Source organism: Grammomys surdaster, unplaced genomic scaffold, assembly GCF_004785775.1.
Source record: "Grammomys surdaster isolate TR1022 unplaced genomic scaffold, NIH_TR_1.0 375, whole genome shotgun sequence".
Taxonomy (NCBI): domain Eukaryota; kingdom Metazoa; phylum Chordata; class Mammalia; order Rodentia; family Muridae; genus Grammomys; species Grammomys surdaster.
The window spans coordinates 643,905-661,785 of NW_021604794.1; the positions used below are offsets into that span (position 1 = coordinate 643,905).

At 44.8% G+C, this 17,881-nt stretch overlaps 1 protein-coding gene across 1 annotated transcript in view; it reads right to left on the reverse strand.

Moving 5' to 3' along the window:
* Positions 1 to 1,495: 1,495 nt before the first annotated feature.
* Positions 1,496 to 17,881, reverse strand: part of Ptch1 (patched 1) — a 65,083-nt gene continuing 48,697 nt past the window's right edge. The window contains exons 17-23 of the mRNA XM_028781247.1: positions 17,073 to 17,256; positions 15,117 to 15,397; positions 12,720 to 12,857; positions 10,965 to 11,107; positions 7,281 to 7,380; positions 6,565 to 6,819; positions 1,496 to 5,129 (exon numbers count right to left, since the gene is read on the reverse strand). Of these exons, the coding sequence (XP_028637080.1) occupies positions 4,605 to 5,129; positions 6,565 to 6,819; positions 7,281 to 7,380; positions 10,965 to 11,107; positions 12,720 to 12,857; positions 15,117 to 15,397; positions 17,073 to 17,256 (1,626 nt within the window). The 3' untranslated portion in view covers positions 1,496 to 4,604. The remainder of the gene's footprint in view (positions 5,130 to 6,564; positions 6,820 to 7,280; positions 7,381 to 10,964; positions 11,108 to 12,719; positions 12,858 to 15,116; positions 15,398 to 17,072; positions 17,257 to 17,881) is intronic.

Below are 17,881 nucleotides of genomic sequence, written 5' to 3' on the forward strand. Positions count from 1 at the left end.
TGTTATATCAGGGGCACATAGCCTCTGCTGAGGTCCTGCTCACAGCAGTGTGGGGCACAACACTGGGAAGGGAGTTCCTGTGTCCCAGATTCCCAGACACAAATTTGAAGTTCACAGGTCTCAACTTTTTCCCACAGAGGAACATGTGTTTTTGTGGAAAGACCACACAGGAGAGTTGGGACTGCTCTGTTGTTTCTAGAATCTGGCCATTCAGCTTGAGTCACAGAGTGCCAAGGCCACATTAGCCTGGAGGAATTTACGGATTGTTCCTACTCTTAGAACACACTCCTGGGTTTCTCTCCCATGGAACCCTTTGTGTGTCTCAGCAGCACTGGATTCTGGGTTTTCTAGCACGCTTCCAAGGCATGCTGACTCAAGGACCACACTTGAGTAGCACTGGCCAAAACACTTCCTTGTCTTTTAAGAGGAACTAGCAGGCTTCTTCCTAAAGACCAGAGAGTAAATATTTCAAGGGTCTGCAGGCCAGTCAATCACTATTACATATTACACAATTCTGTCATTATAGTGTGATAACAGCCATGAACAGCGTGTATAGACAGATATGGCGGTCTCCTGACAAATCCACACAAAACCAGGAGGCAGTCTAGGCTGCAGCTGGCTGATCCCTCCCTCCAGGACTCACCACATGCTCAGATTGGTTTGAGCCTTCAGGCTTCTGGAGCGCTTATTTACAGTCACAAAAAAAAAACAGAGGCGATTAGAAACAGGGGTGTTATTTCTACTCATTTTTTTTTTTCACGTGTGATGAGGATATGATGAAATCATGTCACTGAACGCTTAAAAAAAAAATTCTTTTACCAGGCCAGTTATCGCCACATCATCAGCTATGGTGATACTACCATTTTGTATTTAAAATACTTTTAAATTTTAAATCAGTGTCATTTTGTGTGTCTGTGTATGGGGTGCGCAAGTGTATACAGGTGCCAGTAGAGGCCAGAAGAGGGTATCAGATCCCCTGAAGCTGGAGATAACAGTCCTGAGTGGCTCTCTGTAAAAATGATTGTCACTCCTAACTAACCACTGATCAACTTTTCCAGGGGTCATTTTTGTGTTTATATTGAATTTGGGCTTACTCATTTCCCGAGAAATTTAAGGAAAGGGAACACTCGGGCTGGAGAGATGGCTCAGCAGTTAAGAGCACTGCCTGCTCTTCCAGAGGTCCTGAGTTCAATTCCCAGCAACTACATGGTGGCTCACAACCATCTGTAATGGGATCTGATGCCTTCTTCTGGTGTGTCTGAAGACAACAGTGTACTCATATAGATAAAATAAGTACAAAAAAGAAGAAAGAAAGAGAGAGGGGGGCGGGGAGGGAGGGAGGAAGGAGAAAAGGGAACACTCATTTAAGAGATGATCATTAAGGGATTTCCTCAGTGTCCATAAAATAAACATAAAACAGCATTCAAGAAGAAATGAACAGATGGCCTGGAATTTGTGTATATACAGTTTAAGAAACATTCTATAAACAAGCACATAAACCAACAAGTTATATTATCTTTATTCATGTTAGAATTTCTATCAGTGTTTGAACATTAATATTTAGAGAGTTTTGTACATTTTCATCTGAGAACCGCACTAGGTCACCATGCTCACACCAACACTTTCCAATCACATGGATCGCTGCTCACACGTACTCTCTTAACACTGTTAAAACATACTCTCTCCCTTGCTGTCATTTATAACGAATTGTGTCCTCACACCCATGTCTCAGCAAAGTTCCAGACATTATGGATTTCATCACATATAAATTCTTTAAAAATATACTTCTGTCAAAAGACTTGATGACTACTATGTACACTACAAAAATAAATTTTCATATAAATAAATTATATGGCATACTTTCATCTTTGTAATTGAAATGACACAAACTCATTTCCACCCAAATTGGCAGACAAGACCCAGTTTGAATATTTATTTCCTTTAAACTCCTTACACTAAAACCTACCATGAATCCTTAATGTAAATGTTATATACTCTGAACTATTTAACATTAGTAAGCACTCTATACAAATAAAACTTCTGTTCAAAAGTAAAACATAACTGCAATAGTGTTTCCAATAGAAATAAAATCCCTGCAAATTTTTTTTTTGTTATAAACTGGCATGACAAATTCTGGAGGATATTCTTATGATACAAAATTATAAATATCAGCAAAGATCTTTTCTTTTAAAAATTAAAACATCCAAATGAACAAACAATACAGACAAAATAAAACTATGAGAGAGACAGACAGAGACACACACTCTGACTTTAGTCTCCTGCCAGCTCTGTGTCCTTCCTGCCTTGGCTGATGTGACTCACAATGCACAGAAGCTAAGAGACTGTATGTACTTCCTTCTGCCACACTTGCAAGGCTCGGGATCGAGGGACACAACCAAGAAGGCAAAAGTGGCTTCAGCACTTTACATCTCCCTCCTCAACTCAGGGTGCAAGACACGTCTGAGCAGAGCTGGTGTTGGGTAGGCAGACGGTGGCTTGACAGGCATTAAGACAGTAGCAGTGGACGGCTAGGGCCTCTGATGTGCACACATGCGCACACACACACACACACTCTCACACTCTTAGTAGTCACAGGTGGCTTCCAATTAGTACCTTACAGTTTGGGGGATAAGTTTTAGGGTCTGAGGGCACTAGATAGCTAATACTACTAGAGACCCATCGCCTTAAATTTTTCCATGAAGGATAGGAGGACACTAGCCTCCTTCCTCTGAGACAAGTCCTCGATGTTTACTTGCAAGGGATAAAGACATTTGCTTCCCTTTCTACTAGCCGCTAGCCAGAGGCAAAGAAACCCAAACCTCAGAGAAAGAGAACACAATCAAACTTTAAATTCTAATGCCTGGTTCAAACAGCTTCCTCTATATACTTTTATGGGGTGGCATCTTCCTGCTCACATCACACTGGATGGATGCTAACAGTGGGGAAGAGAAGGAAGTATGCACAGGATAAGAACATGTGGGAAAGAGTCCTTAGAAACTCACCCCACACAGCTGACTGCACCATGACTAGCCGGCACCAACCAGGCAGTCATAGCAAGGGAGGAACTCTCATTTATAAAGGCTTGAATATAGACCTTCAATGAAATAGGTTTTTTGGGCCTGGGGTGCGGGAACCTGTGTGTGTGACCATCAGAAAAGGATGACCACACATCCCTAGAGGGTAATCTCGTGACTCGGCTGAGACTCACCACTAGGCAATGTCATCCAATTTTTCACCACCAGTGATGACTACTGACCATATAGAGGCCCTAATAGGCAACACTATGTCTGTGAGAACATCTTCTCTTTGAAACACAAAGAGAGGTGCTTGGAGGGCTACCCATGACCTCAGAAGCTGCCACAGGCATGAAGCAAATCTAGCTTCTCTTGAATAGTCCCAGAGAATAAGACAGATGATTGGGGCCACCATTCCACTAGCATCAAGACAGAAAAAAGACCTGGACCTTCCCAGCTCACCTAGGCCAGAGCTAAGATCATACAAAGCAAAGGAAAACACAAAAAAGAGTAACAAAAATCACAGTACAGTACATTACATTAAAAAGTCACATACACACACCCACCCACCCATGCGAACCGCATACAACTACCCCTAGAGAAGCCACTGGGATTAACCTGTTTTCTTCATGTCTGCTCATTAAACAATTACCACGCATAGCGTGTTCCAAAGTTAACAGTAACAATTCATCCTACCACAGGGTTGTGATATGCAAATTTAAAATATTTTAAACAAAAACCTTTACAAATAATCCTATTACATAAGCAATATTTGCATAGAATTATACAAGTAAATTATACAATATTTAAGCAGCAGCGACATATGCTGGGAGATTTTTAAAACTAAGTTAAGCTTGGTTGCGGCACAGAGACCAATGTACACAGGGGAAAGGACCCCCGTGGTCTCTCCACTCTGGGGCAGGAATGGAGAGGCCCCAGGCAATAGACTGTACAGCATTTCCATGTATATTACATGTGTACACCTCTTAAATATTTATAGAAATATTTCACAAAATAATACAATCAGTTACAGTAACAATGAACTGCTTTCCCATAATTCCAAGCAGTTCTCTTCAAGCAGTCAGTTCTGGAAAGAGGTGGGGGTGGGGCTTTCCAATCTTTGGCCTCTTTGCTTCAGATTTTAATTACCCTTTAAAAGAGAACAAAAAGGGAGGTCACATTATGGTCACGACCACACTGAACCGTGTGCCTTACACAACACAGTTCTTTACTCTGGGCGGGTGGCTGAGAGCCCTGAAACTCTGCAACGGGGCTGATTGGGGTGCTAAACGCATTTCACCGATTTTTCACCCTGTAAAGTCATCTGCGTGATTGTTAGAACTCTGCTCTAAGTGGCCAGCAAACAGGTACAAGGCAAAGCTGCTAAACTTGCATTCAAGAGATTAATAGCACAAGAAAAGAGATCCAGTTTGGAACGGTACTGTTACTCAGAGGATGAGAGTTTGACCTCGTCAGCTTTGTCTTGGGAAGAAAAGGTCTACCAGGGTCCAGTCTGGGCCCACTGCTCAGATGGCCCTGGGAAGCACCCCTGGGATACCTGTGGCACACACCTCAGTTGGAGCTGCTCCCTCATGACCTCTCCTCACACTCCACGTCCTGTAGCTCTATGACCTCCACCTTTGAGTCTCTCCTCTCACACCTGACATGAAAAGGCACATGGGGATCCTCGAACACCCCGTGATCAGTCTCAGGGTAGCTCTCATAGCCTGGACAGGGTCCCCCTCGGGGGCTGCGCCCAGGTCCAGGCGGGGGGTGCACAGCGACAGTCACGGAAGCTGAAGCCGTCACAGTGGTGATGGGCTGGCAGTAGCTGGGCACAGAGCTGCCCGTGGCAGTGGATGCTGGGTTCCGAGGGTTTTGAGAACGGGCCCCACGGGGCCCTGAGCGGTCCCTATTGCTAGGGCCAGAATGCCCTTCAGTAGAAATTTCAAAAGCGTCTCTTCGCGGTCTATAGGGGGGTGGCCGCAAGCCTTCTCTGGGGGGATCCCTTCGAGGCTGCTGGCCTTGCCGTCCAGGGGATAAGAAGGCAGAGTCCAGGTGGGGCTGTTGCCGAGGGTTCAAGGGAGGCTGATGTCTGGAGTCAGGATGGACCACCTGCAGAGGAGACATTAGGTTAACACGGGGAGGTAGGATGGTGACCTGCCACCCACAAAAGAAAACCTATTCCTTTAGAAACTTCAAGGATGTGTGTGAATCCTACTTGTTCCAACACAGCTGGCTGGAGGCACAGAGCTACTCCCATAGTTATAGGAGCACCCCAACTCACCCCTACAGCCAACTACCCCATCCTGCTCAGTGCAGCCAGAGCCTAGGTTCTTCGCCTTAAAACTGCCAAGTCCTGGATGGCCAAGAGGCTGGGTGTCTTGGAAATATGCAACCATATACAGTAGCTTTTAGAAATGTAAGGCTCCTGTTTCTGGGTCATATTAGTTTTCTTTTTCACCTGTCCACAGCTCCAAGCCAGGTATAGTCAGAAGCTAATGTACTATAAGAGCAGAGCAAAAACTTCCACACAGATAGTTCTGTTAGGCAATACATCTCTGCCTGACTATTAGGAATCTGGTTTCTGGGTCTCTGTACAAAGCTTTGAGCAACACAGTGGCCACATCAATCAAAAGGACCGTGACCAACTTCAAAGTCGGTGAGCTTGTACCTATTTTTAGGCTCCTGCTGAACAGAACCAGATTCACACTGCAGCTCAGCAGGGCATCGTCACGGGTGTGTGTGTGTGTTGGGGGTGTGTGTGTGGAGAGAGGATGGGGGACACAATTCACTGGCCAGCCTCTCTCTCCTTCATGGAAGGCTGCTCTAGCCTGGGACTGGAATACACATTTCCTGTAAACATAGTGGGGGCCTCAGGCAAGTTTGGGAGCCTTCCATAACTCTTCAAGGCTGAGCATCTTGACTGGGGGGGGAGGGGGGGGCGTGTGCGTAAGGAAGGAGCCTGTGGATTCCTTACTACCCTTCTGGAATTAAGAACTCAGGATGCTTCTGAGTACTTCCAATAAATCTCCAGCCATCTACAATAATAAGAGCTTGAAACCACAAGGCTACTTTCAGGAAAGCTTTAAGACAGTATAATTAAAATAACTTTGTGCCAACGCCATTTAAAGGTACTAGAGATGAGAGAAAAAAAAATCAATGTTCCTCGTGGCAGTACACGGTGCTGTCTGTTACATCTCCTCGTGTGTTGTTCTGAAAGGACGGATAGGAATAAGGGTAGGGCTGGGGATGAGCCCTAGGGCTTTGAGGATTCCAGGCAAGCACTTCACCACTAAACAATGTAACACTGTAACAATGCTGGCACTGCCCCATTTCAATCCCCAAGATTAAAAGGAAACACATCATAGTTTACAAAGAACGGCATGCTGGCAGTTTCCTGTGATTTGACCTGGTGTGGATACTTTTTTCTTGCACCCCATCTGTCTATGAGATCTGCTGTTCAGAATAGGCGAGGGCCTCCCCTGAAACTCATGGCCCACTGCCGCAGGATGAATGAATCTTCCCCAGTCCCCTCCAGGTGACTCACAGTGGACCGGGCAAAGACAGGGTTTTCTGTGGCTTCCACGATCACTTGGTGGGCAGGACCTCCAGCGCCCTGCTGTGCTTCGTAGTGCCTGAGCTCCTCACTGATGCCAGACACTGTGGTCTGAGAGCTGTACTCTGAGTCAGAGGAATCAGACCCATTGTTCATGTGACCAGGAGGCACCGCAAACCGGACAACACTTGGGGGTGGCTCAGGTGAAGGAGTAGGCAGTCGGTTTAGGCCATTGGCTGGAGACACCTGTTTAAGGAGGTTTCCAATTAAAAGTGTTACATTTGTTTACCTGCTGGTTACTTTCAAAGTTCAAAGCTCAGGATTATTCATTGGCCTCTGTGACCTCATAGGGAATCCCCAAACATTATATTGTATCTCCTTCCCTTCTCCTTCCTATCTGGAAGACGCTCAAGATTCTGGCACAAAAACATTGCCCCAATATTCAACACCAGAAAGACGGGACAATATCTTTTACCTATCCTGTCCTGTTAATAAGCCCCAACAGTTATCTGATGGAGAAAACCTTCCTTTACATATCCCTAAGATGGAAGCTGTCCATCCATTGGTGTAAAACAGTTAAAGGGAAAAGTGAAATAGCCATTGTTAATGGATATTGACTGAAAAGCCCAGACCATCAACTAATATGGAAACATCTGACTATCTCAATCACTGGCGGTGTAGGGGGAAAGCTCTGGGTGATTACTGACCTCAGGACATGGTCCAAAGAACGATAAGAGAACAGGCAGTAGAACCAGTCCATTGAGAACCCCCAAGACGGTGAGAATGGCCAGGACGGCAAAGAAGTATCTGGAAGACAAAAGGGATACGGGACCTGTCAGTGTAGAACGAGAGGAACCCACCCTCCAGACAACCAAACCCGCTCAGCTGAGAAGTCAGCTACGAAACCCTAGTTCAAACCTAGCACAAGGTTAGTTTGGGATTTTGCTCTTTTTCATCCTTACGACTCTCAGACTACATTCCATACCCTGTAGGGGTAGCTCGTGAAGGAAGGGGAAAAAATAGTTAGTTTGCTGAAATCCTCTGCTTGTGATATTATCTGTGAACATGTTATACCAACACAGAAATATGGAATGCAAGCTCAACGGCTGAGCAACCTGAAAGTACAGATACAATGCGGAACGAGGGGCCCCTCTCGAGAACCCAGCAGAAGCAAACAAATGAAGTAGAGGGTGTAGAATTTAAGCAATTTGGCCCAGGAGGAAAAGCAGCCTGCTTCTGCAGGCGGCTAATCCACTGTGAAATGCCCCTGCTTCTTACAGCAGAATCTCTAATTAAGTCTCTAGTACATCAGGTAAGGCTTTCCCTGGGCTTTCATTAAGCACAACTTTCTGCCTACAATTTCTCTGGGTTCCAGTTTTACCGAACAGCTCCAATTGCAACCTTTTTAGAACACAGGAACCAGCTTTCTGCAAAGAAAACGCTGCCCATTCTGTGAGAGCCGGGGCATTGTGCAGGGCGAGGGCGCTCCACAATGGCAGGGCTGCTCTGCGGGCCAATCTTTTGTTGAACAATTTAGCATCTTTGAATACTCTTGTTTTGCGTCAGCCAATTCAAACATAAAGGCTGAAGCACCATGGTAGAAGAGGGAGAGTGAACAGCGAGTTCTGCGTTCCCACCATTGAGGGCTAAAGGTCTGGGATCCTTCAAGAATACCAAGGTAAACCTGTCAGCCAGGGCCCGCCTCTGGTCAGCACTCTGCACAGCTGGAGGGTGCACACTCCACGCAAGGATGCTTTTCTGGAACTAATGATTTCTAGGGCTTTGATGGAAAGGTTGGGGCTGGGGGCTGGAGGCAGGATGTTCTGGAAAGAAAGAGGGAAGGCTAGATATCTATCTGTTAATGGTCCCCTGGATCATAAAACTGAACAGCTACCCTACGATGCCATGTCTGCGTATGTTTTGACATCAGATGAAAGGAGAGAGAATCCCTATAAAAATACAAATACCTTACAGCTATTGTAAACACTAAAACCTGCTGAGTTGCATTAGTAAAAACCCAAGCCGCCAATGTCTTGCTCTAACATAAACTGTGGAACTTTTGGGTGGAGGCATATATCAGCGGTAGACATTAAGACATTTGCATCCCATCCATCTAGCTGCTACATAAACAGACCAATTAGATTTCTGACGGCTTCATGTATACAGTGTCTGCTCATTTATTCAACTCCAGTGAGGACTTTATCCATCCTATTTTAGAAAATGGGAAGCCCTTCTAAGTGCTTGAAACAGAAACCCTGCTATCTCTGGGAGGGGAATGAGCAGGCCCAGCTAGGACAGGATGAGGGGATAGGCTCTGTTCCTTAGTATTCTTTGTAAAGCTGTGCGCCAGCTCCTCAGATGACTTGACCTGCAAGGTCTCAGCACACCCAACTTTCTCTTGGCTTTGAACTGCCTGGAGATAGTTGTATCTCCCAATCCCTATAGACCATGAGCCACACAGCAGAGATGGGTTACCTGTTACTTGCCAATAATCACAAAGACAGCACTTGTGAGGCCGACATTACCTTTGTGTTGGCAGAGCCAAGGGACCATATCAAAGCAGTCTCATTCGGCATTGGGCATTTATATATCAATAAGACGAGTGTAGAAGAAACAAACTCCCAATCAACACTTTAAAACTAAACAATTCCAAACTAGGATCTAAGTTAAAGCAACTATCTCAATGGTATTTGGCAAATGAGAGTCTACTGAGCGGTTCACCAACTTACCAATAGGCCATGTGAATGAATACTAGCATGTTCAGGCTCTCCTGGGAGCTGTCTGGAAAGGCCTCTGTCAATCTGTACTTTGATAGCCCCAGATGATGAGGGAGCATATATAGGAGTTCTAGTCTACACTGAAATGGAGTCAATCTCTGCCTATTCTACCAACAATGAGCCAACCGTATCCTCAATCAGAAAGAGTGACACGCCAGAAGATTGGCTGTCCATGGGGCTGTGCCTCAAGATTGGTCAATGAACTCCCACCCTTTCTTTTTCCTCCTCTGGTAGTGGGGTTTGAATTCACTTGTCTCTTGCATTCAGCTAAAACTTCTAGCTAAAAATCTTTTTTTTAATTTGAACACGTGAACTTCCTCTACTTGGCCAGCCTGTGCGTGTACACATGTAAGCCTTGATTAGAGGCAGATGTGGTAGCACATACCTATAATTTTAGCACTCAGGAGGCTGAGGCAGGACTATCAGCACTTCAAAGCCATTCTCTGCTATGGGAGTTTCAGGCAAGCCTGGGACCTGTTTCGTAAACAAACAAAACCCAAAACACCCAACCACTTAAAAAACATTTTCTTGTTTTCTTCACATTTTCCTGCTTTTAATAATCATTAGTATTTTTTCTTAAAAAGTAGCCTAAAGAGTAGCCAGGATGTACTGGAGTTCTACCCTAACCAGGGAAGCACAGAACAATCCTGTTTCAAAGAGTATCAATAAAAGAAAACTAAACAATGCTACCAAGAACAGCCTGATTAGGTCATTTCTCCAGACATGGAGCATCCTACACAGCCTCTTATTTTAAAGACATACTAGTATCTTTAGACATTAGATTTTCCTCTCCAATAGATTATGGTTTTAATCCAGTAGTCACCCAGGGAAGCCAACATTAGTTATTTCTTTCTTGGGGAGTTAAGAGTCTTCCCAAAATGAAAACTCACTGTCCTTTACTTCGAAAGCATCTTACCCAAAGGAACAAAATCTGGCCTTGTGATGCAAAGAGGAGAACACAGGCCAAGCTTAGAGTCTCTAAATTTGACCTTGCAGTCAGGTGTTCAGCATTTATGAAGCCTCAGAAGGGGCCCAAACACAAAATCTGGGTACACTGTATTCATTTCCCATGTGTACTTAGAGCTAGGTGACCATATTGGAGGTAGGGTACGTTTTCTTTCTAAAGTTTGCTTTAAGGCAGGGTCTCATATATCCCTGGCTATCCTCAAACTCAATATATAGCCAAGGATTGGGCTACGGAGATAAGCCTTTCCTGAGCTACGGAGATAAGCCACCTGTACCTGGTTTACATGGCATCGGAGATGGAACCCAAGGTTTCATGCATGCCTCACATCCAGTGAGCTACATCCTCATCCCCTCCACAGTTCTGAAGAGGAGGGAACCAAAGTTGAATGACGTTATTTATCGTAAGTCACAGTCATCTCTCTGTAGATGTTTGCAATTGGAATTTCAACACTCAACACGTGGGCTGCCACACACTCTTTCAAGCTGTGGAGTGGCCTCTACTCTAACCCAAGATACTGCTAGACCAGGATGCTTATGAAACAGGCTGAGATGCACCCCCTGGTAGACAGAGAAGTAATATGCCACAAAGACAGTAACAATTTTTTTTTTTTTAAAAAATATCAAGCCTCCTCTTCCATTTCTCCTTACCTGACAATGAAATCAAATTCGGATCCTGCAAGCATCAGTACACCCAGCAGAGTGGACACAGCACCATCCAGAACAGGAGCAAACATGTGCTCTAGGGCAAGCATAGCCCTGTGGTTCTTGTCCCCAATGGCTGTCAGAAAGGCCTGAGCAAAGGAAAAATGGAGATGGTCACACTCTTGATGTGGTTAAGTGCTCAGCTCTGTCTGTCTATGCTTGGGTTTTGTTGATTTTTCTCATGTACCTCAGACTGTCCTCAAACTCACTACTGTACAAGAATGACATTGAGCTGAAGCTTCCTTGTTCCATTTCTGCAGCACTGAGGTTTACAGGTATGCACCACTATGCCTGCTTCTATGTAGTGCTGAAGAGAGAGCCCAGGGAGTCCTGCAGGCTAGGCGAGCATATTGCCACCTTACCTACAGCTCCTACCCTACAAGTTAAGTAATTCTTAACTCTGTGTAGGTGGGCAGAGTCATCTCAAAGAGACTACAATAGTTAAGAAAAAAATACAATAACAATAGTTAAGAAAAAAAAAGTATCCAAAACGTAGCAATATAACCAAAAGGATGACTGACTTTTTAATGTCATGATAAAGCATTGTTTATTAGGTCTTCTTAAAAAAAAAAAAAAAACAAAAAACAAAAAAACAAAAAAAAAAAAACAAAAACAAAACAAAACAAAACAAAGCACAGTAGTCCATACTTATAATCCCAAAAGGCAGATCCCTGCTGGATTTTATTTATCAGACAGCCTAACCTACTTAGTGAGCTCCAAGCCAGTGAGAGAATCTGTCCAAAAAACTACGGCAAATGGTGCCTCAGTAACAGTATCTGTTACCTTCCAGTCTCCACAGGCATTACACGCACACTATCCAGACACACGTGCACAATTCACACACATGAGTGATTCTGAGATACTGTTCCTAAATCATCATCTTACTAATAGCTTCAAAACACATTCCTTCTGAACATCTATGTCCACAACCTGTGAAAGAGCAGAGACAGCTCTGAGAGGCTACAGAAAGGCCCCAGGTACTTAACACCATGAGCACATCTGTAGGCAGAAATTAAACCACACAATGCTACAAGGCTTTTAAGTAGTTTTCCCACCAGTGTGCACAACAACCAGCTCATCTTTTGGATTCTAGACTCTTCTTTCTGGTTAATTTCTTCCAACAACAAGGCAGCGTATAAAGAGAGAGGGGCTAACATTTTCTAGAAACCATTCTTGGTTTTCTTGTTTTCTGTCGCCATGGATGCATGCAGAAGCTGGGAGGTCTACAGAGCTGGGTGGGCTGAGGTGGAAGAGCAGGCTCTTCAGGGCTGTGCATCTGAGCTTTCATTCACAAGCCTGAGAGTATTTCTGTGGCTGCCAGCTACCTCACCCTCAATTATGCTATCCCCACCAACCCTCTGAGGGAGGTCTTGTTTTACCCTCACTTTACGACTGTATTTAAAACGGTGTAGATGTTTGCCTAAACACACAGAACATCCTGGGACAATGGTGACAAACTTTGGAACTGAGTGCTACTAGTCACAAACCAACACCTTTGTATAAAAGGCCTTGCAGGCTTCTCTAATACACTGTAATAGGCAGCATTAGGTCCTTCTTACTCCCCATGCCTCCTATCAGAAACATTTCAGACTTCCTTGGAAAAACTGTGCTTGAAGCTGTCCCTGTGACTTGTGGAACTGAGAGACTCAGATTCCTCTGCCCTGCCAGTGTGAGTGAGTTTCCCTGAAGGACCTCTCATACCAAGGCCACGTGGACGGTGAACTCCACTCCGATCCCAACAGATGCAATCAGGATGACCACAGGCACAGCACTCAGCTTGATCCCAATGAGGCCCATCATGCCAAAGAGCTCAATGGTCATCAAAGCCAGGACCATGACCTTGAAGGAGGAGCACACAGTTAGTAAGTCAGCTCAAGGCATGCTAGAGTGTCAAACAGTACAAATTCAAAGTCCCAATGTGGCCTCATTTGTAGGTGGGAGGAGTGGGGGCAACAATATACCTGTCAACTAAATACTTCATTTACCCCTGGACAACTTGCTTTACATTTCAATTTTCTGTGTGAATGGTGATGTTTGGACAACTTATAGTCTTGCTAAAAGACGTCAAAAAAGGTGTTTGTGAGGGCAAAGTTTAGTATTTGTGTGTAAGAGTGTGTGTGTGCGCACACCTGTGTGTGTACAGATGCATGTATGTGTGCATGCATTCGTGCGTATGGGTATGTGCACATGTATGAGTGAGTGTGTTCATGTACCTGTATGCATATGTATCTATGAGTGTGTGTGCCTGTGTGTATGAGTGTGTGTGGGTACATACAGCCATGTGTGCATATATGTGCCTGTCATTGTGAATGATGGATGTGTGTGTACTGGGTGTGTGTGCATACATACATGAACACATACTAGCAGTCAAGCCTAGGTGTTGTTCTCAGAGGCCTCCTTGTTGTTGAGAAAGGTTTTCTCACTGAGACCTGAAGCTCACTGGTTGGGCTGGGCTGGGCAGGAATCCTCCTGTTTTTGACTCCAAAGTCTCACTGCACCACAACTAACGCCACCTTCACGCAGCTTTGTGCAGCAAGTACTTTAATGGCTGAGCTATGTACCGGTTTAGTAAGTAATCTTTGCAAGTTATTTTTTCTAATATTCCTCTTCTAGAAAAGGAGAAAATAAAGGAATCACATACTGCAGCCATCTATGAGGAACTGTACTATCACAGAGTACAGCCTTTACGCTGTTAATATCTCATTAGCCACACAGCATTTCCACTGCAGTAAGCATTATAAGTTATTAGAGATAATTCATAGTATACAGGAAGATGTGCACAGTTATGTCTTGGGCCTCAGGGCGACTCTGGTACACAGGGGTCCTGGAGCTAATACCTAGGACAACTGTGGTTCATATCAAAGCTTTTTATTTTAACCATAAGCACCAGAAAGTGTCCTTTAACTCTTTAGGATCATACTGCAATGTATTTTATCGTTAGTGGTTGCAGAAACCTAAAGAAAGCTGATAGAATCGATTAAGTAAAGGCTTCCGTAGGTAAAGAAGCTATGCTTTGGTTGGAGACCCTATAGACCAAAGGAAGAGACTTGAGAGTGGGCTAGGTCACTGGTGGTCATGTGTCAGGTTACAGGGCCTCTGTGCTTTGAAGAGATGGGGAGCAATAGGATCCACAGAACAGACTCTCAGGTTTAAGCAAAGACTTCGAGGAATCTTTCATCTTCTTTGTAAAAACGTATGGAGGAATGGTAAGAAAAATCTACAAGGTAGACTTTGGAGTTTCTTGTGCCAAGGAGGGGAAAACTGGTTCGTAACCCAAGAGGTTTTTGTTGTGACTCTCCTTCACTCTCACATGGAGGAATAAAAGGAAATTATCTCTCCTGTATGGGGACAGGACAGTAGGTGGTGGCAGAGGTCAGAAGAAACAGTCCAAGATGGACGCCATCCACGGCTTAAGTGCTGTGAAGACTTCTGCAGACTAAACATTTACCTTTAAGGTACCTGCTGCCCAGACTCAGCACAGAAACAAAGCCTGTTTTTATAATTCTGGCATTTTAAAGGCTATTTGACAGTTCATGGAGCTTAAGCAATGCCAGGTTGCAGACTCTACAAGACTCACTTCGAATCTGAGGGTAATTTGGAGAAAAGTTGCCCCAAACTGGCTGTGAGTGGCAACTCACCATTTTCTCCAGGAATTATGCTGTACCCAGGGTACAAAAGCCCAAGTGTCATCCTCCCCCGCCCTGCACTAATTCTGTAGTAACTTCTCTATGCCTGCTTCCACCTTACACACAGAAGAACTTTCTGGGATGAGGACACATAATGAGACTTTAGAATGAGAAAATTATTAATACTTTGGTTATTTTTAACTTAGTAAGTTTTTAGCAATTTCACGCAGTATGCTTACAAAGCCCCCACGCACCTTTTTAATGCTGTGTGAGAGGGACACGGACTCTGGCATTAAGAGGATCTACCTTCCCCATGAACCTCACCACCTCAAGTAGAATAAATATCTTACAGATGATGCAATCCATACCCTCCTTCTCCAAAAGCCCAGACATAAACAAAACTTCCCAGCCTGCAGCAAGAGCTGGGCTGAAAGGAATCCGACTTTCATAAAGACCCTTGTAATAAACTCACAATGATCCCGGCCGTCCAGGGGTTCAGGAGGAAGACTGCGCACACTAGAAACGTGCAGGCCAGCACCACACTGATGGCTAGCAGCAACCAGTGGCGCAGGCTGATGTACTGCTCCCAGAACAGGAAGGGGTAGCCATTGGGGTAGCTGGACAGTCCCAGGCTCGTGTAGTTGTTACAGATGACTCTCACTTTTTCTATGGCTTCCACAAAGTCTGAGGTGTCTCGAAGGCCGTTGAGGTAGAAAGGGAACTGAGCGTACTCGATGGGCTCTGCGGCTGGGACTGGAGAGAGGAGACGTGAGGTAAGTGAGAGACCTCAGTGAAGATCCTCCTCATCCCAACTCCACAGATACTGGGTGTGAAGTAAAGAGACAAGAACTTCCCAAAAGTCCACCCGGCCGTTACCTTTCTATCAATGAAAAGAACAAACAATAAATGATTCCGGGCCTTTACAATATTTATTCCCTGTTGGTTCAAAATTTCTCAACATGTGTGTGTGTGTGTGTGTGTGTGTGTGTGTACAGGCACACACATGGAGATCAGAGGACAATCTCAGGTATCAAATCTTTTCCTAACTTCCCTGTGAAAAGTCTCTTGCAGTTTTCTGCTGCATATTCAAGGCTAGCTGGCTCTGGAACTCCCAGGAACATTCCCCATCCCCCGCCTTCTCCTGTTGCCATGTGCACTGGGATTACCAATATGCTACCACACCCAGCTTCATGTGGGTTCTCGAAATTCAAACCCAGTCCTCATGCTTGTGTGGCAAGCTCATTACCCATTGAGCCATCTCTCCAGCCTATAATCAACCCTTTGATTTTTAGTTGGTAGTGGCAGGGGGGTAGGAGTTTGGTGGGCAGCGGAAGGCCTCTATGATCTGCTTGGATTTTTTTTTTTTTTTTAGGGCTTTGATTTTATTATCCCAGAAGCAACTACCATTTGTGAGGTCTAAATGCCGTAAGACTTAGAAGTTGAAAATACTTTTTTGTTCCTACATCAATCTGCTCTCCTTGACCATTTATAAGGCCAAAATAATCCCAGAGTTGTGGCTGGCAGAAAAAAAAAATACTACGCTTTCTTGTTCTTTAGTGACCTGGCAACTTAAACCTTCCTGGCTTCTAATGCAATGCTAAGTCTTCAGCAACAGGGGAAGAAATCCTCACACAACAAGCATTTAGTTACTGCCCTTGTGTGTTCTACACCCTTTGGGGTCATTCAGTTGACTTGCTAAACATGATTTGCCTTATTATAATCTCAACTATAAATTTTCATTAAGACAAGCCTTGGCTGCTTGCCACCAGGCTCTGGGGGTTTAGGTACAGGGGAGTTCAGACTGCTGCCTGCCCTGTTTGCAAAAAGGACCCGTCTTTCTCATGTCTTCTCTTGGCCCAATATCCAAAGCATATGCTGCTACTAACATCTCTAACGTAAATGCAAATTAAATCCACACAGAGCCACCTTTCAAACCCCAGGCTTAGAGGTGAAGGGAAGAGGAGAGCACTGATGTACACAGACTTTTCCTCTCCAGTTTAAACAGCTCTGACAGAGCACAGGTGCTTGGTGGCTTACAGAAATGACCCAACATGCCAAAAATCCCTTCAACACCACAGTTGACAAAGTTAAGATAAACATACAATCCCTAGCGATAAAACTCGGCAATAGTAAAATAACACTCGATGTGGAGGCGTCCACGGCTTTCACACGGAACAGCTGGCATCTGAGTTTAAGGCCGCAAAAGGGGGTTAGAAACGCTCACTTCTCAACGTGAGAGCGCAGGGCTGTATTCCATTACACATCCTCATCTGTCTCCCAGAGTTTTAAACTAAAAGAAATATATTGTTCTATTTACACTTTTGAACCCTGGGTAGTGTCAACGGATGAAGCTGTTGCTGAGCTCCAGGCAGTGACTGAAGGAGTCTCTCAGAGTTCCCATCCTCTCCAAACAGGAGGTGCTACTTACTTCTCAGCCTGGTCTCTGGCATGTAGTCAGCTTTGTCATGGACCCACTCTGGTCGGTGAGGCCGGATGTTGGCCTGGGAGGCAGCATAAGCTACAGGGTCGTTGCTGACCCAAGCGGTCAGGTAGATGTAGAAAGCGCTTGGATTAATGATGCCATCTGCGTCCACCAGACGCTGTTTAGTCAACTACAAAACGGGAAGAACAGAGGTCATTCAGTGCAGGCTGTGGGGGTAAACACATCCTGCTGGGAGAGCAAGGCTTTGTACCCACATTTCCAACAAACAGTAGAATACCCATGCCTCTACAGTGCCCCAGTCCCACAAGGATACCTTTGATGTCTTTCAAAATACACTTATTGGGGGATGCAATCACCAGTGTGTTTACAGCAAACACACGGTCCCGCAGATGGCCCAGGAATTGGTTGAACCAATTAAATCTGAAGGCTAAAAAAGACTGTCTGCAGCCAAGGCGGGGAATGAACAATCTGGAAAAACATATTTATAGGAGGGGCAGGGGGGGAAACCTGGCAAGCATCCCTATCCACGTCTGTGTGCAGTTAACCTCTGTTGTTAACACTGAAGGAAATACCACCCAGTAAATGGAGGGAGCTATAAAATAAAACAACATCTGTATAAATTTTGCTAACACAGCCTCCGATGACCTGTGTATTCAAAAAAAAAAAAAATGCCCACTGCAAGAACGGGGAAGACAAAGCTGCAAAACCAGGCCCCTTCTGAGGAATATCACTTCTGCACCTTGGTCAGATTCAGTGGCCACATCTGCTCCCTCTACAGTAGGTCTAGTGGGCTG